Raw genomic sequence first — 21,876 nt, 5'->3', positions numbered from 1 at the left:
TCAAGCAATGATTTCGGTTGACGACCAAGCACTGAGTAGAGTTGTGTCAAAACAAAGTTGCCAGCGAGGTTCTGCATTGGTATTGTATAGAACACGGCAACATGTAGTCAGCGCAAGTTGGAACCAACAGTTGAACCTGCGTCCTGTGCTTCAAGTCAGGTTGGGTAGGCAAACAGTGCACGGACAACATACGAATCTACGGGAAATTGCGGTAAAGTTACATTGGCTCCTAACACAGAACCCGTATCAGTTTGAAAAGCGAAGCTGGCCGATAGCTCGAGTTTCGCCCTAAACGAATCAATGAATAGGTAATTCAATTGTGGGTATAGGTTATGGGCGGGCCGGCAGCGGGCAGATCATTCAAATAAGGATTCCTAGCCAGGTTCAATACCTAACGAATCAAGCCTTACTATTGCAGGACAGAATTGGTCGTCCAAGCGAAAGATGTGACCGAGGTCGGCTGTTACATCAACGAAACATGGCTTCCTTGGCCCAGGCTTAGCCATCTGTATGTGTCAACATATTGGAATTTCTTAGAAAATGTCTCAGAATCGTGTATTTCTCAAAATCTATTCGCTGAGAATAATCTGCGTACCTTGTGCTTGTCAGGTCCCATTGTCTTTCAAGTTGTCATCGCCAATATGGCCACCTACCCTTCTCCTCTGTCCGGAGGCGAGATGGTGCGTCATCTCTTCCGTGCGAACACAACGCCTCGCACCATCACAATACAGTTTCGACACTAATGGAAGACACCATCAGCATCTAATCAAATTTTCAAAACTGGATTAAGTTATTCCATTAATATTTGATATAGGTATATCGTTAGTCTACAGTGAATGTCCAGAGGGTTAATTTGGAGGTGTTCGTGTTCTGTTGTAAAATTTGTTGTATGTACATGTACATATCTTCGATATCAAACGATGCCCGCATCACCCGTCAAGGTGATGTTGATGTGATATCGCAATTCTTTTGGGACACGCTGTAAACAGGGCGTTGCAGCCCGAGCATCCCGAGCGAGATAATAAAGCCATCCGTGATCGGATCAATGTTAAGTCAGAGAGAGAACGTGACACAGAGGAGTGCTAATTTACATGATAGGTGCTCCGGGCCTTGATCGATACATTGAACTAGTGATATCGGAGGCCGCCCTAACTGGGCTGCAATCGAATGGTATCAACGGGTGTGGTGCTATTTGAAACTCTATAATCGCTGAGAGACGGATGATACACTAGGGTAGCTACTGCCTGGTTGGGTTATATGCCTCAGGTTCCATCGACCCTGTAGCCCAGGGTCCTATCGATCCGGCTCTGCTACTTGATACCCCAGCTCTGGACAGTCGTCCTGCTCAGTCAGCCGGCTCCTCTTGCAGTTGATAGGATGTTGGCCGAGTTGCGTTGCATAGAACAACAGAAGGCAAACTGAAATAAACCCTCAACCTTGACAAAAGTCCGTGCCAAAAACCTTCGAAGGCTCTCACATTCTTTATTCTGGCACGATACAGAATGTAACTAAACATATCCAGCTCTAGCTTCAGTGGCTCCTAAATGGTCTGCCGTTTCGCCAGATACCGTACTTCATCACTACCCCTTCTCTCAAAGGGTTCCAACCAGAGCCAACACTAGCATTAATCAAACGATACGTCACATTTGAACGTTCGTTTTGAACATTCCATCGGTTTCATAGCTATTCACACAAGTCAGAAAGAGTTGCTGAACCCGAACTAATACCTGACACGATCTCTCTCCTCATGGGCTGAGCCTAGTTTCAACGGTCCCATGGCTGCATGACTCTCCCCTCATGGGCTAAGGTAAGTTTCACCGGACCCACGTCTACAATGACTGTCTCCTCATGGATTAAGCAAAGTTTCACCGGACCTATGCCTGACATGTCTGTACTCTCTAATCCCACCGCGGATCCGCTTTCATCGACTCCGGCTGCAGATTTCCTAAATCCTCTTACCTGGCGCGCTTTCAATAGAGAACAAGCCGGGCTGCAGAACGTGACCGAGGCAGGCAAGTGAAAGGGGACGCTCAGGGAACGCTGGGTCAGAGTGACGGAGGTAGAGGATGGGATAACAATGAGTCATGACCACCGATGATAGCTTTGAAATGATAGCTCGCCGGATGTCTCCGTTGATTGTCAGTTCAAGCCTGTGTGCCTTTGTGACGGGTCCTGTTTCATCAGCCCGTGTTCATCGCTTTTACTCAAAGTGGATGGTCATGCTTTGAGAAGATGCGTTCCAGTATTTGAGTAGAGGGAAATAACATGGATATGGCCAAGTCCAGCAGCGAGTCTTGCAGGTTTTGATGGCTTGTTATAACAAAGGACGACAAATTGGGAGGTATAACCTCATATTTGTGATCTTGTTGACGAGTTACATGAAATGGACCATTTGCTAAATGAATGAACTTAAGTGTACTGAGAAACTAGAAACTCAACGGGAAAACGTCTGTCGGCAGTTACTACAAATACGGATGGAATAGAACCCCGGGGAAGCCTATTAACTTACAATTGATATTATTTATCATTAAATATACGGTATACTCACAAAGGTTAGTCCGAAACTGAGTAAGTACATTAAAACAAGTGACCTATCCACCGAAAGAGCCACCATGATAGCGTCGGTTGTTTTGTTTTCTCCGATCACACGAACGCAGACACCGTTGAAGAACTTCCGGTCAAAAAGTGATCCGACATTACAATGAAAGTAATTGGATTAGGTGGCGATGATATTATGGCAGCGGCAAAAAGTTGCTGATGTAGTAATATTCATAGTGGCTGGGTGACAGGTGATACCGGTGACAAACTGAGATCAGACAGGTCAAGAGGGAAGGCTTTTAAAGAAACTGGACCCAAAAAAGTACTTCATTTCTTTATTATGATGTTCCATCTGATATATTGAATTGATTTTACTCATGCCCTTTCTCGACAATATAGCCATGTGCCATTTTTTGGCAAGAACTGAAAGGGGCTCGAAACCGAGACCGAGGTGTTTTTCTCTGCTTTTCCAGCATGTTCTTCCCTTTGTTCTGCTCTCCAGCACCTCACCGATGTAGCACTGCCCCTCGACCGAGGAGGTGTCCCCAAGGCCTGAGTTTTAATACCGGTGCCAGTGAAACTTCTGAAACCCAGCACCTAGCCCAGGGCAGAGTCCCCCGAGACATCGAGACATCCCATAAGTACCTTGCATGCCACCTCAACCGATCGCGAGACACCATTAAAATTTACTTCAGGATTTCGTCCGCCTGGTAAATCTGGTTCGATCCGATATTATTTTCCGTTGGTGGGCAATAATGGAGACAAATCCAATGCGTGCACCGTGAATACCAATATAGGGCGGCACTCTCTTGGGGCTGCGGAGAAATTAAAGTTCAAATTTGATACAGCCATGGCACGCGACTGATGCTTAAGTCTTAATGCTTCTATCTGTCACTTCAATTTCAAAACCAATGGTTGAAATGGGTATTTTTATTCAATATGTGCGGATAGCAATATTCTTATATCCAGCTAAATGCGGATGTTTCATATGAGGATCACGGTGCTGTTGGCGGCGGTGACAGCTTCCGTCTTCTTAGTGAGTGGACGGTATCCTTATCCATCGTCTTGCATTCGAATTGAATGGCTTTGTTGGCATGGAAGATGGACTTTCATTTGTGAACCAGCCAGCTGATAACGTCAAAGGTACAATGTAGCCGGTAATTCAGTGTCACAAACGAGATTTGCGGTGAGAAATGCTTTAGCCCATTCTCTACCCCGTACATGGTCGTTGACCACGTTTGTCCCAACAGGAACCTCCATGAATCGTGTCGTTCGCGGGTTTGGTCGAAAATGTTTCGACCACGATTGGAGAAATCATCATTGATCAGCAATAATCGTGATCGCCATCATTGGGCATGCTGCGGGTGTAGTAAAGTGCTGAAGGCTGCAAACGTTTCAACCTAATGTAATAAGACCGAATCGAAAATAAACCCCGATTGCTTCTGGGGAGAGACTGTAAATCATCAAATGTGACATTGCCAGGTGAGGTTTTTAGGAGCTTTTAGTTGATGTTCTTGCTGTTGGCTGTAACGTCAAGGTGCTGATCGGAATGAAAGCTCAGAAAAATGAACAAGGAACATATTTTCGGCTACAAGCAGGTCTGAATGTCGACTATCAATTCCTTTAGCTGTAACCTTAACCCTGGACCCCTTTGAGCCAATGCCATGTGATCAACACAACCAACGCTCTTTCTAAACGATCTTGAATAGCGAAACACTGACTCCCAATTGCCTTGGTAGTATCCAATTCCCTCACTAGCCCAGTCGATAAGAAATAAATCAGACAAACATACGACCGAAGATGGTGATAATTCAAACAGTGGCCACGATGTTTCACGAATGATCACTCAGCAATAACGAGTGTAAAATCACAATTGAGTGGCGCATCTAATCCGCAACGTTTATATTTCTTAAAACGGACAGGCATTGACATGTCAGGTGATTAATCTGGTGTTAACGATTAAACATTGATCCTTGGTGACAGATCTATTGGTTTGATTAGGCGGGCGATGAGACTGCGGGACTGCGGCTGGCGATCGATGCCTGGCTCTGGGACGGGAGACCGATATCAGTGCCGCCATCAGCTATCATCTGACGCACCAAATTCATTAGCAGATGTTGAATTGATAATGGTCGTCTCGGGATGGTTTAGGTGTCACTCGTGAGAGAAAAAATCCTGATGAAGCCGATATGAATCGTTGGAAACGGACAATACACCTGATTATCCGTATTGTTGGCGTTTTTATATTCATTTCGACAGACTAGATTTCGGACTGATCTGATTCTTTGCTCGGTCATCAAGGGCCAAAGTTAACTCGTAAACAAATTGCCACATAGTCAAAAATGTATAGCAAAGCTTTCTCTCGGCCCGATATCTCAACGATCTTGTTGTAACGGGCGGCTTCAGCTATATCAGCCTATTTGGGATGTTTCCTCGATGGTCGTATATCATTTGCCAACATGATACCAACTTGATATGGCCATGACGATTCAAATCTCAAATCGCTGAAAGCTATTATCTACCTAATTGGACAAAAAACTAGCTTTATATAAACGACATATGAGAGCAAGAGTCTCGTAGATGTACGAGTCCGCGTCATCTCCAATGATGCGTCCTGCCCTTGAAAGCCTGGCCGCACCTCGAAGGCCACGGTGTCTCTGTCATGAAACACCTACCTAATCCAATCAATGGGAGGAAATGGGACAGGTGGTGTCTAGTGATCGTGTCAACTCATTAAGATAAAAACAGCTACAGCTTGCTCGGACGGCAAACGTCTCCGGGGTTCGTTTCCTCGACCAGCACATGGAATGAAACAATATCTACATGTGGTCTCAGTGTCACCTCCTCCGAATATCTAAATGGGCCCCATAGGCGAACAAATCTGTTTCCTACAACAGCGGTACTTCTCAATTGTTTAGTCGACGGATTGGTGTTCTTTTGAAAGCTTTTTTGTAAAAGAAGATATCACTTTTGCTATTCGTTACTCAGGTTAGTCCCTGCAGTCTAATTTGGGCTGCCATCCCATACGACCTCTATCAGATTAGACGGGGCTAAGCCAGATATAGTATATCATTACCGAGCAGACTGCGGGTTGCGACTATCGAAGAAACATAGATATTGCTGAGAGATGTTGCCGTCCCAATAAATCACGGCAGAGATATGGCAAGATTGACCCAATGCGTACCTTGTTAGGGATGGCAAATGATTTAGGATGGGAATAATTGACTACGGGACGGTTCGTTATGGCGGACTATGCCCGTCAAGACTGCGGCACGCGCTCGCCTCGTGTCTGCCGTCCCTCTCTCCCTTGGATCTTAATGGGACAGAAATAGCGTGTAATATGTCTATTGTAGCTCGGATTCTGAGCGAAAACTCGAGAATAAGTAATAATCTCCCAGCTTGGCTGGCTCGGATGGCGGAGTATTGTAAGTCGGAAATGAGGTAGTGAAGGGGTCAGCGGGAAAGGGCACGGAGCGCAGAGAGGTGGCGAGGGCCACCGGCAACATCCTCACTTATTCTCTGCCGTTCTTGGAACATAATTAGGGAAAGAACATGTAGGGCGCTTGTTCCTGAATTGTTGACGTCATCAACTTGCTGTCCTACCCACATACTTGCAACCTTGTTTGTGATACTTACGACTACTGTTGGCAAACCATTGTGTTAAAAAGGTTTTCAACTGTTTGGCTCACTTGGTAAGAAACTGATGACGGAAAACTCGGTCTATTTCCTTTTACTCTACGGTGTGACACCAATGATAACCTGATAGATCATACACAGCGTATACTGCATTTGTCTGACCCAATACGGCCTTCGACTGGCCCAAAAGTCGATATACAGCGCACAGTAATGAGAGAAACTCACGAAGCGTGCGCCTGTCAAATCCCGCTGGTCCCCGCGTCCCGGAACACAATCACAACGAACGGCCCGAAAGGTTCCACAACCAAAACTTCTTTCCCTGTCTGGTGGTGTATTCCCGCATGCAAGCAGCACGCCCGACAATGATTTAATCCAGCTTGATTAAGTTGATATCAAATTGATTCTTGGGAATTTGTGCGGCTTTTCAATTTGGCCCGGAGCGGCCGGAGCAAGTCACAATGAGAGTAGACACAGATGAGGAAAAGTCACCAGCCGCTGGAGCTGGTGTTCACTGATTGGTCAGCCTGGCACGTGGCGAGTACAATACTCGGATGTCCTGAGGTCATGGCCGTCTTTCTTGCTAATCCTCATTGGGCACAACCCGAGCATTTCCTCTGATTGCTTGCCTATGTGCTGTCCTGAAGCTAGCGAGCTGTAAACCCGGCCGTTTTTGCTCGTATCAGATTATCACCAGTGGCGATATTCAGCAGGGCGAGATGATGGTCTGGGACACGCCGCACAGTGTTCAAGTGTCTCACAGCCAGTTCACATCTGAACAGGGTTTTTACGAGCTGCGACCTGAAGGCTTTGAACTGGCAAATGAATAAAATAAAATAGCACTTTTATAAGTTTTTTACGATGAGCAAGATTTCCACTCTATAGACCTACCAAATTGTGAACTTTGGCATCATGAAACGATCATGATTTCTATGAGTATGACAGCTTGCATGATTGATGTTCAAAGAAGCAGAGTCGTAATCTCATATCACAGAGATCTTCCAACGGTTGAAATTGAAAATAACTACTGAATACAATCAGTTGACTGACCGCAACATCCCCGGTAGCTCCCAACACTGATTCCACGGCGTGACATGCAGGGTTGCAAGTCGAATCCAGTCGTGTCGACAAAGCTCTCTCTTCGACTCCATCGGTTGTATATAACACCTGGGTTTCTATAATCTTCCTCGGTCTCTCTTTGTGGGCCATCAACTCTCAGTGAGGACTTCCGTCCAATTTGAAGCACTCTCTCCCGAGAAGGTGATTCATATCCTATTGGCTTCACTCATCCAGGACTCACCTACTCGACAGGCCAGGCAAACGTAATCATGTTCCTGTTCGTTGTCCGAGGTGACCATCCTGCTGAGCTTCTGCATGCATGGCACTTTGAATCGAACACAACACAAACTTGCACCCCCTCTCGCCAACCTTTAAAGCTGAGATGTATTGATGTGGATGTCAACCACAACCACAACAGTTATATTTTCCAATCAGAAAACAATGCTACCTGGTATTTTGGGCCAAGGGCTGAGTGCACACACAGGGAATACTTAGGATGTATGGGGTGACATAGAAATTATGCCTTCTCAAAAACGTCATCCTGGAGTTTGTATTGCCCATCTTAATAAGTACAGAACAACAATAAGTTGACGAAGCTAGCTCGCAGATTCGGCGGTGTTCGAGCTGTTGGGATAAGAAGCATAACATTTATCTTGCCCGGTCTTCCCCTCTTGGTCCATTTATCCATCACACAAGAAACCGAGCGTCCGCTGAATCCCATCACATAACTAGCTAGCTCAGACGCCGTCCTTGGCTCGCGTGTCAGTATACCTTAGACAACCACACGTTTTGTGTCGCGCAAATTGGGCAGTAATTGCCCGCAATAGTTTACAGTAATGAATGTTCATTTGAGGCGAACTGAGTCATGGCGGGTCGGAATCCCTGGGTCACCGAATATCATCGTGGTTTGATGGTTCAAGTTCACTTTCTATATTTAATGACAGGTCGACTGACTTAATCATCCTCGTCTTCATGAGAATAAGTCCGGGGAGTAAAAGGTGATCTTAGGCCATTGACTTTCATAGCCACTGTCTTCAATCCATCGAACAAGGACTGTCCTCAAGGGAGATATCATAGTGTATTCCGGTTACACCTGCTCTGAAACCAGCGAAAGCCTCTCACTATTAGAAAAATATCTGTTTCAGTAATGCTTCTGTTAGATGGAGGAATCCAACATCTCCCGGATCACCTGCATTGTATATTTACGGTTTTAAAAATCTCCATTCTGCTGTTCATTTAAAGACTTCGTCATATCCCCAGACGATACAACAAGCCTGGTAATCTAACCATTGCATTCCCTCAAACAACCGTTAACGCTAATCTTAAAAGAAGCCGTCACGTCGCGTTATTAAGTCTTAGAGTTACATGGGCGCTACGTGATGCCTTGCCTAGCGCTTTGTAGGAGAGCGAGAGCCGGCTTGTCGTGACGAACCAACGCCAATTGTAGCAGGACAATCCTATTTCCGATTGGTGACTGGATATCCTACCTGGGATTGAAAAACCATCGGGCTTTTTGCAGCGCGCCATCGCTCCGATATCAAGAGAAAGCTCGATACTCTGCTCGGTGAAGTAATGCAACAGAATCACGGCTAATTTACTTGCCGTTCCAGGAGAGTCTGACAAGAAACCCTGCTGCTTGGAGCATGTTACAGGCCGTTCCCAGTTCATGTGCAGGAGGCTGTTTCAACCCTGCTGCTCGGAGCTTGTTACAGGCCGTTCCCAGTTCATGTGCAAGGAGGCTGTTTCAACCCTGCTGCTCGGAGCTTGTTACAGGCCGTTCCAAGTTCATGTGCAAGGAGGTTGTTTCAACCCTGCTGCTCGGAGCTTGTTACAGGCCGTTCCAAGTTCATGTGCAAGGAGGTTGTTTCAACCCTGCTGCTCGGAGCTTGTTACAGGCCGTTCCCAGTTCGTGTGCTAGCAGCGTGTGCATTTCAAGTCTTTATGTTTCAATTCACCGATTCACTCATAGCAAAATGTAAGTCATCCCTCGATCCGTCTGAGCATCCCTTGAGCATCACCCTGCAAGATTCCAGCACGAACAACCTCTTATGTACTCAGCAACCACAATGCAATAACTTCTTTCAATCTAAGTGCATTCTTACCAGCTTGGGAAACCCGAGCCGACCCATCTAATACTCGAGTTACGGCAGCTGGCTGAATGGAACATTGATCGGAGACCGCACCGAGGGAGGCTGCTAAACTCAGGTGGCAGGTCCAGACCGCCTAATAAGAAGGGGGCTGTTCTGTGGCTTGGCCTTTGCACGCAGTAGTCTTAGCACATGACGCCTAGACTTGGTACCTCTTTGCGAGATAGCCTCCTGTAGAACCTTTTATAGTGCTGGGCTTTGATGGTGAACGTTTTTTTGCGTTTGTTTGCTCCGTAATCTTGTAATGCGAACTGTAATTTTGATAGAAATATTCTATTCATAATGAGGTTGTTTTCCAACCTATCTCTTCTATCGTCACGAATCCTACCACCTGTCTCCCGTCCTTGTATCGAGAGATCTGCGCTCTGATAGAAGCGGCCACGGCAGTCTTTACCGGCGTCATCCTCCCACCTGACTATCTCCAGCCCTTGTTTCCGCTCTCATCCAACATCACCCTCAGTTGCTCTAGCAACGGGTCGCGTCACTCGACACGCGCCAGAGGGCAATGATTCGAGTGGGACCAGCCTCCTTGATGGAAGAAACCTGCGCCTATCCATATTTCCGTCAGAAGAAAGGGTTCCATGTTCTAAAGTAGGTGCGATGGAGCTCAAAGTAAGACCAATGTTCCGCGTGGAATAGATCGAATCTGAGTCACTCTGAGCTGCAGTTCGACTCTTTCGTCATTCCCAAAAATAGATGGCTTTCAGGCGATTGAACTAAATTGCAGATTACCTGGATTCTGGTGACCATTGTCGTAATGCATAATGGTAACACATAACTTCCGAGACATAGCAAGCGAGACAACGCTAACGCAAACTCAAGTTCTCATGAGTAGGCCTATGACTCTGCTACCATTCGTTATTTTGCCAATACCAACATACCCAAAGCAAACCACTGCTTCCATGGAAACTACCTCTCGTCAACAGCTTCCCAGTGTAAAGCTTGTTGAAGCCCATCAAACGCTCGCATGTCCAACACTATTTTTCTCGGGTTATTTCCTATCAAGAGCTGGCCGAGCTTTGAACAGAACACGCAGCTGACGGCGCCGAGCATCTTCAAGAGAATGTGGTCACATCTAATCATGCTGTCCCACTGCGAACTCTTCTTTACAACCATTTCACTCTATTTCTCTCACGTTTGGATCAAGAAGATTACAGCATGGTTTTTCATGTTGCTAGGATTGCTTTTGACTATGAATATTAGAAACTCTGCTTTCGCGGCAAATATTTTGTACCGAAATGAATAAACCAAATGTATTCTTACATATTCAAATGTGTGGGATCTTTTTTGTGTCGAAAGGCAAACGTCTTAGTTTTTGATCCGCCATCTGCTCATCGTCATCTTCTCATGTTGTCCCTGCGTTGACAACCTCAGAACAACAGTATCATCTTACGCTTTACAAATGTTATCTGCAAAACTTGTAGGTAAAATATTCTTAAACTGTTTTTTGTGAATTCCAAGAAAGACTTGCATTATCCATTTCGTGACAGCCTATACCACCTCACTCGGGAGGTTGAAGATGAAGCAATGTAACGAGAGATAATCTTTGTGTTCGCGTGCAAGCTGGCTGTGTCCAGTGGGCCGCTCATGCAGGGGGAGTCCGCGGTGGGGAACGAAACGGGAGGGAAACGGACGAGAATGCAGCTAGGTGAATGCTGGGCCACTCCTCCTTCCTTAGGTTAATCCCAGCGCAGCCCGCAAGCTTCGCGATGTAGGCCTTACCTTGAGGGTTGAGATGTTTGGCTTGAAGGTCCCAAGTCCATAGCCACTGCCATGACGACTGACTGACGAGATGGTAGAATACCTCATGTTACATTGATTATTGAACACATTTTAGTTAATTACATCTTACAGTTCGCCATGTAGGCAACGCAGTGCGAGTCATGTAAGACTGACTAGGCTCAGCTAGAGCAATAGAGAAACCTAAACCAGTCAAACTTGGTTTCTAGTTGGCTCGCTGTATGAAACTGTACTTTCTCGGGCGAAGAAAGAGAAATCGAATATCACTTTAATTTCATATTAAGGTTCTCTGCTATCCTTGAAAATTGCTGTACATCAACATGTACAATACGCTACTCAATTATGTCAACATCGGTTGGATTGGTTCTATAGAGGATGCTGAACATGAAACATCATAATGCCGGAAAGACTCTTCCATTAACAACTTCCGACAACTTTCATTTCACCATCAGCGAGGCTGCTGCATGCCGCCTTTTCAAAATGGGATTTACTAATTGAATTGGGGTCTAGTTTACATATTTGAATGGGCTGTCGTCACTGATTTACAGCCAGGTCATTGACTTGTTTCGAAACTATCATCAGGTTCCTTTTGTTGCTGTTGTGATCAGGACAGCAATTAAACGAGAAGATTACCAGGCACATTTGTCACAGTGTTGAAACAAACATCCTGGGGTATATCAAGGTCACAAATTCTATTGAACATTTTTGAATATTCGCTGTGACACGCCCTGCAGAGAGTGGACTCCTACAGACAGTCCAGGCATTCCAGGATCCGATATCTGTAGGCCCGCCCTGCAGAGAGTGGACTCCGACAGACAGTCCAGGCATTCCAGGGTCCGATATCTGTAGGCCCGCCCTGCAGAGAGTGGACTCCTACAGACAGTCCAGGCATTCCAGGGTCCGATATCTGTAGGCCCGCCCTGCAGAGAGTGGACTCCTACAGACAGTCCAGGCATTCCAGGGTCCGATATCTGTAGGCCCGCCCTGCAGATAGTGGACTCCTACAGACAGTCCAGGCATTCCAGGGTCTGATATCTGTAGGCCCGCTCTGCAGAGAGTGGACTCCTACAGACAGTCCAGGCATTCCAGGGTCCGATATCTGTAGGCCCGCCCTGCAGAGAGTGGACTCCTACAGACAGTCCAGGCATTCCAGGGTCCGATATCTGTAGGCATGCCGTGCAGATAGTGGACTCCTACAGACAGTCCAGGCATTCCAGGGTCCGATATCTGTAGGCCCGCTCTGCAGAGAGTGGACTCCTACAGACAGTCCAGGTATTCCAGGGTCCGATATCTGTAGGCCCGCCCTGCAGAGAGTGGACTCCTACAGACAGTCCAGGCATTCCAGGGTCCGATATCTGTAGGCCTGCCGTGCAGATAGTGGACTCCTACAGACGGTCCAGGCATTCCAGGGTCCGATATCTGTAGGCATAACATGCAAATGTTGTGTAGAAAATTGATAAGAGGATGGGACACTGTCATGATGATACTGATTGCTGCTGATGTCTATATTCAACTATCAGTTCATCCCGTCCAACATCAATCGATCAGGCACTGTTTCGAAGCAAGCATATTATAATCACGAAATGAGACTCGATGATCATTCCAATCATCGATTTTCTCCACTTTGCTGAACCCTTGCAAGCGGTGTATTATGAATTCACTGGTGAAAGTAAGATGCCGTTGAAAGGAATAGTAGGGCCCCAGGAAACGAATCCTTAGTCATTGCAGTCCAGTGCAGTCCCGTCCTCGATAAGAAACATGACGACATGCAGAAGCCTTACGGCCCACGCAGTCTTCAAAGAGAAGACGATGTCTCTTGCTGGGGACAGACGGTGGTGGGATGGATGAATGTAGCAGCTAGTCTATACGGAATAAGATGTTGTGCTGCACACAGGCGAATGTAGTCATCCATGGATCATTGATGGGCCTATGGATGGATCTATGATGATTGTCATATGATTGTGGTAGAGATTCTCCATCATCCATCTATGTATGGAACCACATAGATGGGTCTATGATGGAGATTCTCGGTTATAGATCACTTTTATTATCTTCTTGTGTCACCTTTAAAAGCGCGGCAAGGAAACTAATGATTGGCCATTTCAAGACTACTACTTGATCCCATACTGTATATTGCTCTCAGAAATGAATATTGCTACACATCAGCTTTCCTGGGGTAAATATTGGCTCAGGCAATCTTATACACCGGAAAGCACTTTCTGGGCTTCCCATCCACTGCTAGGCCGGTCCCGATAATGCCATTGCCGGCTGAAGCCCTCCTCCGGGTATAGCACCAGCGATGGCTAGCTGAGTCAAGGCTTATCACAGGCGGATAACTGAGGACAAAGGAGTGTGCTTTCATCTCTCCATTAGGTCATTGAGCGGCCATGTAGGTGGGCCTCCTTAGCTAATGGCTTCTCGGCCAGTCCCGTGCTCATATCGTCAAAGAGATGGATGGAGACAATGGCAAAAAAGGGAGATGATTGCTAAGAAAGATGCGTGTAGCTTTTTCTCGAATTTTAATCACAATCAGGAAGATATCTGAAAAATGGTAATCGTACAGGAAGATTTTGGTAGATTGCTTTCAGTGTTGTGTACCACGAATCAGATTACCAGTAGATGATGTCAGAAGCTTCTTGGCGTCTAAGCCATTGGTTATAAGAACCCAGGAGTTTGGTACGGTCGCTGGGACTGGGACAAGGCATGTCACATTTATCTTAGGATCGGACTACACATGGAGAAAGTGCCATCGGTAGTATCAAGGTTTTTCTTTGGATCAATACAGGATTGCTAGATATCAGGGGCACAGATTTAATAAGTCGCCAGGAGTTTGCCTTCCTACTTTACATGGTCAATTCCTCTAGTTCTTCTAAGATTGGCCGCCATAATCAAGTCAGCAAGTACGCACGAGCATCCATCCCGACAAAGTGTCAACGCGAAACGCGACGACAAACAACCCACAGAACACTTTTATCGGGAGTTCGACGGCAAATTGCTCGACCGTTCGGTAACCATGGCAACGTTATAAACCTGCTCGATTCCTCCTACCTGGAATCAGGGCGTTTCGAATCAGATGAGGAGTACCGACCTGCATCTGACCCGCTTCCATCGCAGTCTGCTAACTAATCAGGAGGGACGCATGCCGGGCGAAAAGACACCTCATTACTAATTTATCCTGCACCCGAGTCTTGTCTCCGTCTCGGCTCCGGTTGCCCTCCCTCCACTAGTGGCCTGGGTTGTTCGGCGACATCCACGGGGACACATCAAGTTGTCGCCGAGTTTCATCTGAGTCATACAAAGAAGGCTCCGTCTACCGGGACAATCTTCTCTCGGGTGAAAGCGAATAAGACACTACCAGAGTGAAAGACGGGCTCTATATTCAAGTTCCGTAATATACATATAAATGTATGATTCCACCAGCACCCGACACTGTACACATTGGACACGGTACAGCAAGACCTATTGTGTGTATCACTGCTGTCCCGTGAAAGGCAATTGAGACACTACCTATTAACCATTAAGAAAGTCTTTCTTATTATTTCTTGCTATCATGCAATATAAAAGAGAGCTTGAATGAGTGACTAGATGACCGCCCCGTAATTGGAAATAGACAGCACAACCTGCTGTGTTTTGCCGTCCCGTCTCCATGCACCATCATTATCACGTCTTAATTGTCAATGTGTCGCTAATGAGACGTTGGGACAGGTAGCCCGGCTGGTACGCAGCTTTCGTTGTCGGTATGAACCGCTATCTTGATCGATATTTCGATACTGCTGACATAGCAAGGGTTGGAAGGGGGTCTGGTCGGGGTGGGTGTCCAGCTGTGGGTAAGGAAAATAAACACTATCTCATGTCATCTTTAGTCGTATGATGTACCATTTTCAAGGATCGGGTCCTTTTTCAGATCTCCTCCAAACTACGTTATGTTATAACGTGTTGTGATTGGTTATTACTGAGGAAGGTAAAGAATGTAGCGTTTCTGTTTTAAGAATTCATATACAACAGGAAGTCAATTCCTGTTTCGGAGTGGTGACTATGTTGGGGTTATCGCAGAAAACGTATAAAGGTTTCATTTTACTGGTTTTGATTTGGGGCAGTTTGATTGACTTGCGTTATAGATATTGCGTAGATTCATCTGGTCTACTTTGTCATTCCGTGGTAGGCGGCTACGGACTGCGGTGTGGGCGCGTCATGCCTTGTGTATATCGACGTAAACCTCTACCTTATCTATTACACATGAGATTTTATCAAACGTGCTTAATTCATTATTAGCACCCGATCTCTATTCACAGCGCGTTTGCTACAACAATACGCTTGCAGTCTAGGCCTCGGGCGGTTGCCAACAAGCCACGCCCAACCCATCGCGAGGCTGGCGTAGATAAAGCATTGGGACGCAGCTATTGTTGTAGGTGATGCGGGCTTTATTTGTACGTGGTGGGTGCTGGCTTTCTTGGTATTGGCTTAGCTTTCTTACGCGTCTTGGCATTCACTGAGCGAAGAAGCGGCCCAGGTTGCTAATGGATTGATACTGAATCTCTATAAGTAATATATCGGCTGTTTGATAGAGGAATTATTTCTATAGGAGGTTGGTCAGGGCGAAGCGGTTTCTTGCAACTTTTTCAGTATTGTTGCAATGGCAACCTTAGAGTCAAAGGATTTTGGTCGAAAGGCGCCAGTCTACGTTTCAGTATCAGTTCGAGCCTCTCTCGGTCTCCTGAAATGTTTTGTTGTTCATCTTTGATTTCATTAGTGGTGCTCGGAGCATAAAGAGTTAATAGAGCACCTGAGGCCTGGCCAGGTTGTTGATCTGTTGTAGACCACGCGATAGCAGACGACATGCTATATGTACCGCTTGTTAGATTATCAATAATTCGTCAAATCAATATAACCTGACAATGTTCATTGTCGGTAAAGAGACCCGGGTCGAATATCGGAGAGGAGAGGACATTGTATTTTTATCCCTGCTAGAACTCCGCCCCGGGCTACTAGAGGCAAAGCAAGCGTCATCGTCATCAAACACGGGTCTTTGTCTACCAAGCTAATGATATGTTTAGATTTCACTGGAGAAAGAACAGGTACATACAAAGGCATATCATGGGTTAGTCACGAGTGGTCGAGGCCTTTTATCCTGCAGGGCAAAGACGTGAAGTCAGCTTCATTCTAGCTTGGTGGAAACCATCCTACCGGTGCATTTGAAGCAAGACAGCTTTCACACAAGCCGAAAGCAACAGTCCTGCACGACTACAGCAAGGAACAAACTTATCATAGTGCAATAGAAAGTGTCTGGCGGACCCATTTCAGGGGCATTCCGGTCATTTCAGATTTCGTTACAGATGGTCAATAGCCGTCATGTTAGCCATGTTGCTCTGCCCGGCGGGACAGGACCCACAGATCATCGGAGCCAATGTTTCTGGGCTATGATGGTCGATTACCATATTCCACTCCTAACTAGTTCTGGCAGGACAAAATCCATTTTGACGTACAACAAATCTGATCGGTCAGCTAGTTTGGAGGAACCAATCCGATTGTCGTATTCTACAACGTGACCAGCAGGTACAGCCGACCTGTAGTCAATAAGTGATAGACATGAAAATATCGTCGATCCAAATCACATTCTGTGGCGCGGGCACTTCGCCCCAAACCAAGACCTATCAACTCATCCCAATCAAGGATGCTGTGCCATCAGCATGTCCCTGCCCCAACCAATTTACGCCTTGTTCACACATTTCCCTCTTAATTGAGTCGACTGTCACAGAATGAATAAACCATGGATCCATTATTTGGCGGCAAGTGCAAGATAATATGAATCCTGTACAGAAATGTCATTTGTTTCAAACCCTGGCTTCACCAATAGCTCTATGAATGCTGACTGAGTTTGTCTGATCCCTGGGACAGTTAGCGTTCTAGCTTGGAGCTCGCCTGGTCGGTGCGCAGGTTCTGTATCGTGTAATCGGGCGTCAGGGCCTGAGGCTCTGATCATCGGCTTTCCTCCTGAAATCAATATTGAAGCTTGCTGTTGATGCGATGTTAAGCTCGCATTGATCAAGTGCTGATGCTGGATATGATGTCGAGTTGTGATGTGTTGTAACTGGCAAAGAGGCAAACTGGTGCTGGGGAGAGATGCTTGACTGATTGTGGTCGTTTCTCCGCTAATTTCCATCAGAAATGCACTCAGTTCTGTAACATGCAAAGGGAAGCATGCGGTATGTAATGGTAGTTGAGGAAGAACCTGCATATCCAGCAATTGCAATGATTTCTGGCTCAAGCTGAAGTCCTTTAGGATCGGCGACAGCCGAATCGAATGAGGACTTTACAAACTCTACTACGCACGACCCCAATGTCCCCTTATTATTCCCTTCCCTCTATGTACATCCTGATCAGTTAAAGTGCTGGCTCACCGGCACATCTCGTCCCAGCAGACGAGGAAAGGTGCGATCTCACAAATTGAAATGTATCACTCGGATAATTGAACGGCTGACACCTTGTGTTAGCCGACAAGAGTGAGATAGACTGCTACAGAACCTTCGGCCCCTCAAGGCAGAGTTTGTTTCTGATATAGGGATCACTGCATGGCTGGTGGAGAGAAGCGCCAACCATTGGTAGGAAGTGTTCTTGTTGTCCGAACATATATAGCGAAAATGTAAGCACATCTTATGATTTCTTCTTGCAGATAATGAAAGGGAAACTAATACGAGTGGTAAGTTCAAGATTTTTCTCTCCTTCGTCGTCGTCGTCGTCGTTTTCTTCTTCTTCTTCAGCGTTCGCTCTGCACTTGGGGGTGATTTTTCTCCAGGGAGTATTCCTCCTCCAGGCGGGTTGAGCTCGTCGTCGTTTAAATACTACTGTTCCCATCCTGCATTTGCTGTGACAAGCACGGCACCGATGCCCCACTCCTTCCTTGAACTGGTTTGCCCCAAATCCATTTCCGCGAGATCCCGCCATTGCGAGATAACGGTAGCAGTGTCCCGGATGTGGGCGTCCCCCGATGGCGAGGATACCAGGTCGGATATTACTACAGGCATGAAGAGCTCGATAAATCAAGTCAATTACCCTACATGTGCATGGCAGGCAGAATCTCTTGAAAGGAAAGACGCGTACCGTGAAATCATGCTGGATCATAATTAAACTTCGCTAGAAATGAAAAATGATTTTGCCAGAGATGAGCTTTGAAATATCAAATTAAGAAGTGAGAAAACAAAGAGAAAAAAATGAACTGAATGCAGTGTATGATGCCCTGTAAACCGTATTAGTGATACACTTTGTTCACTCTTACTGCTGCACGTATTGGCCAAAAGAGCATTGACAGAACGCAGCCGTTTGATCCGATTCTGGGCGGCTTTTATTGGCAGCTGATAATCGGTCTTAGTTGCCGTCCTCGTTCCAGCAACATAACGCACAGCCATCTACAGTTTCAATAGCATCAAAAGTTAGCCAGGGTTTGGGTGGTGATACTTCTTCTGTGCCTACCTGAGCCATTCATCGAGGAATCAGTTAGCATCCCAAGCTTCGTCAACATCGAGTGGCTTGGATGAGGAGAGGCCACCACAGGAACAAAACGGCATTGTTTCCTGTGGTAAGTCATCGCGGAATCAACTACCGAGAAATGCAACTTGCTCAGGTTCGCCTTGCTAACCCCGCCCTTATATGTATCACTGAAAGGGCCAGGACCCTTCCACCATACCTGGCCTACACCTGGAAGTTTGCTTGATAGGAGAAAGTTAGATCACCATGGATACGAGCGATGTTGTGAGAGAAGCCCGGAGCGGGCAAACCCAACTCGCTGGATGTATCGATCGCGAGGAAAGACGGCACAAAACACGATTTTTCCACCTGACTAACTCGGCGAGAGGCGCAAACTACGCTTGGTCGGACAAGGAACTTGTTTTGTGACCGATTCAGGCGGTGAAGAGGTGTCTTTATACCAGGAGATTATGGCGGCACCAGCCAAGAAGACTTACAAAGTAGACGCTACCTTTAGCGGATTCTCACCTGACTCATCGTCTGCTTCGAGGAAGAGATGAAAAACCCGGATGAAAAACTTGCGTCCGGATGGCAAAAGGTTGGCGAGGATTATCTTGGAGAAAGCATCTTTGGTTCAGGTTTCTCTCTCTCTCGCTCCTTGCTGGGAGGGAGTGTTGTCAGCGCCTGATCCGTGAGTGTATCACTTCTTGGTTTCTCTGGCTTTGAGGGGTCATCGGTCGCAGCAAATACCTTGTCAGGCCTTTCAAATTGATGAGCATCACTCAAAGATGGGAGGAATTGTTTAGATGCAAAGATTTCCGCTTCCACTGACCTAGAGTCTTCAGCTACCTGATGTCCTACTGGCAACTATACTTCTTGATGGTCTTTTGTGGTGTAGGATCATATTAACGTCTTAGCTTCTCAAAAGGACTCTCTGTTTATAGCTTTAATGTCCCAATCCTATTTCGCCTTCGATATTTTTCTTACTTCACAACATACATCTTTTACGTGGAAGCGATTTTGTGCTCGGTGCATTGTCAATCTTTGATGTCGATTAAGGGCATGGAGTTGAATAGAAAAGGAACCATTCAGACTGAATGATTGATTCAACATCCTACACCTGCACAATCAGATATTTGCCATTTACCATGAGTAACCAACATAGCAAACGTACATCTCCATTCGACATCCGTCGCCGCACTTTATCCTCGCTGCCTAATCTTCCAACAAATCCCACCATTACCACTTAAGACAGTCGCTCATCTCTAACAGACTACTACCATCCATTTAGATCACCCATCTCTAAGAGTTCCTCACCTAAGTAGCTGTTTGGATGAAACGTATGATTTGTCCCTGGTCTCCTGTCCTCCCGTACGTCTTCCCGGGTGGGTTGCTACCACAATAATTGCCATGCTGTCGTGGAGGCCTCGTACCCGGTGGAGACTGGAGACATTTACAGGTACACAAGGAGGGATCAGCCGGTAGAGAGGGCTCAAAGCTATATCAAATATCGTCGCGTTTCGTTTGATGAGATGAGACTAATTGTTTGTAGACAATGGCTGAGGAAGAGGTGTGAATATTGGCGAACCAGGTCTGGTTTATTAGTGATGATCCGTGTCTTTCAACGTTGTACTGGTTCTTAGCTCATAAATGAGTAGGGTTTTGCCTGTTACCATGTGCATGTCACTTGACTTTCTAAGCTCATAAACGGCAAAGTCTGCATACCACGATGAGATCCCTCTCCAAGTCTTTGGACCAGAAGGGATGTGTTCATACCTTCAAACAAGATGCATCAACTTGACACGGACGGAACTAAGACTCCCCAATCATGAGTGGACCTATCATTTACCCATCATGCACAACGCGGTAATCTAACTTGGTCCGGTTTTGAAAGGACGTCAAACGGTACATTGAGCAGCATTTTCTTCTGAAACCGTTACCATGTCTATTGAATAAGACACAAAACCAATATGTATGAGGCCATATCAGGACCTGAGGTTTCCATTCAATGGTGTATTTCCATTTTGCCCCCTACACCCAAATTGTGGAACTTTACACCTAAATGTTGGCGACACTGCTGTGTTCCTAAATCCCCGTTCCGCCAGCGAAGGCTGCTCTGATTGAATATGGCTAACTTCTGATAAGGCTGCCGCGCGCTGTCTATTTCGTTCACTTCAAATAAAAATGAAATAAAAACCCTTTGTCATCCTCAACTGTATGAAACTAGGATGCTTTCTAATATCGGTAAATAGATAGTGTGCCTTAACAAAGCTCATTGAGCAGATACACGTATATGTTTCCTCCAGGTGGAGACGGCGGGATCAGATTCAATCGCTTTTGATATGATCATCTCGACTATATTATGTTCGTTAACGAAAAATGTACATCATTATTGTTTATCTGGGAAACGAGACACGTCTTAAAGTGATCGGCATCAGAATAGGTAGAGCCATGGAATCATCCCAAAGCCTGCAGTAAAATTGAATCGAGTGAATTCTGGCATCATCGTCACTGTAAGGACTGGTGGCGATAGTCATATTCATTCATGGACTGTCCTAACGATTCTCAAAACCTATCAAACGACCATTCGTTTGAGAGCTCTCGACCAGTACCTTCTGGTGGTGCGAGAACGTTTTGGGCAAACTGTACCTTTATGCAATCATTCGCTAAAGTAAACCACGGCCTCAGATGGAGAGCCGCACACGCATTGCTGTATTCACCAAATCCCAGGCCACACAAAACTCTGAACGATCATTTTTATGATTTGCGCTAACTCTAGGCCTGACGACAATGAACTACCATAGCTAGCACAGCTACAGCACCGGGACCTGCGTGAGAGCAATATCGGTTACCATGGTAATGGGTAAAAGCCTAAAAGCCCAAAGCGATGGGTGGGGATTGTTTACCCTTGGTTCATCCGATCTTCTCACTCGGAGGTTTGAAAGGCGGGCCGCCTGGATGATGGCACGTCACACGATCAATGACAATCACGCTAACATCTCTGGTAGACGATCATTTGTTCTTTGTTTATAATACTGTTTTATATGATGCGGTGAGAGAAACTTCTCATTGAAGGAATATGTGACAAACTCTCAGTGTGAAAGGTCAGAAAGGTTTTCTGATTAGGCTGACACATTACCTGCAAAATAATGGGGGAATCTCGAATAATCGTTGGAACACCCGCTTCAGGCCCGTCACTGATCTACTGCGCAGTTACCGTGGCGGAAACAGGTTCTCCTATGATCTCTCAAAACAGTTCTGTTGCTCCCGTTTCCAAGGTACTGCTGTGGATTATGTT

The 21,876-nt window shown here is 46.1% G+C and overlaps 1 protein-coding gene across 5 annotated transcripts in view; it reads left to right on the top strand.

The window, feature by feature from the left end:
- LOC135485975 (nucleolar protein 4-like) overlaps positions 1-21,876 on the top strand; it is a 104,606-nt gene that overhangs the window by 13,750 nt on the left and 68,980 nt on the right. For all 5 annotated transcript variants that reach the window (XM_064768409.1, XM_064768408.1, XM_064768413.1 and 2 more), the window contains exon 2: positions 17,788-17,814. In XM_064768409.1, coding sequence (XP_064624479.1) covers positions 17,788-17,814 — 27 coding nt within the window. The remainder of the gene's footprint in view (positions 1-17,787; positions 17,815-21,876) is intronic.

This window comes from Lineus longissimus, chromosome 4, assembly GCF_910592395.1.
Source record: "Lineus longissimus chromosome 4, tnLinLong1.2, whole genome shotgun sequence".
NCBI classification, from domain to species: domain Eukaryota; kingdom Metazoa; phylum Nemertea; class Pilidiophora; order Heteronemertea; family Lineidae; genus Lineus; species Lineus longissimus.
This window is presented reverse-complemented; position numbering and strand designations above follow the sequence as displayed.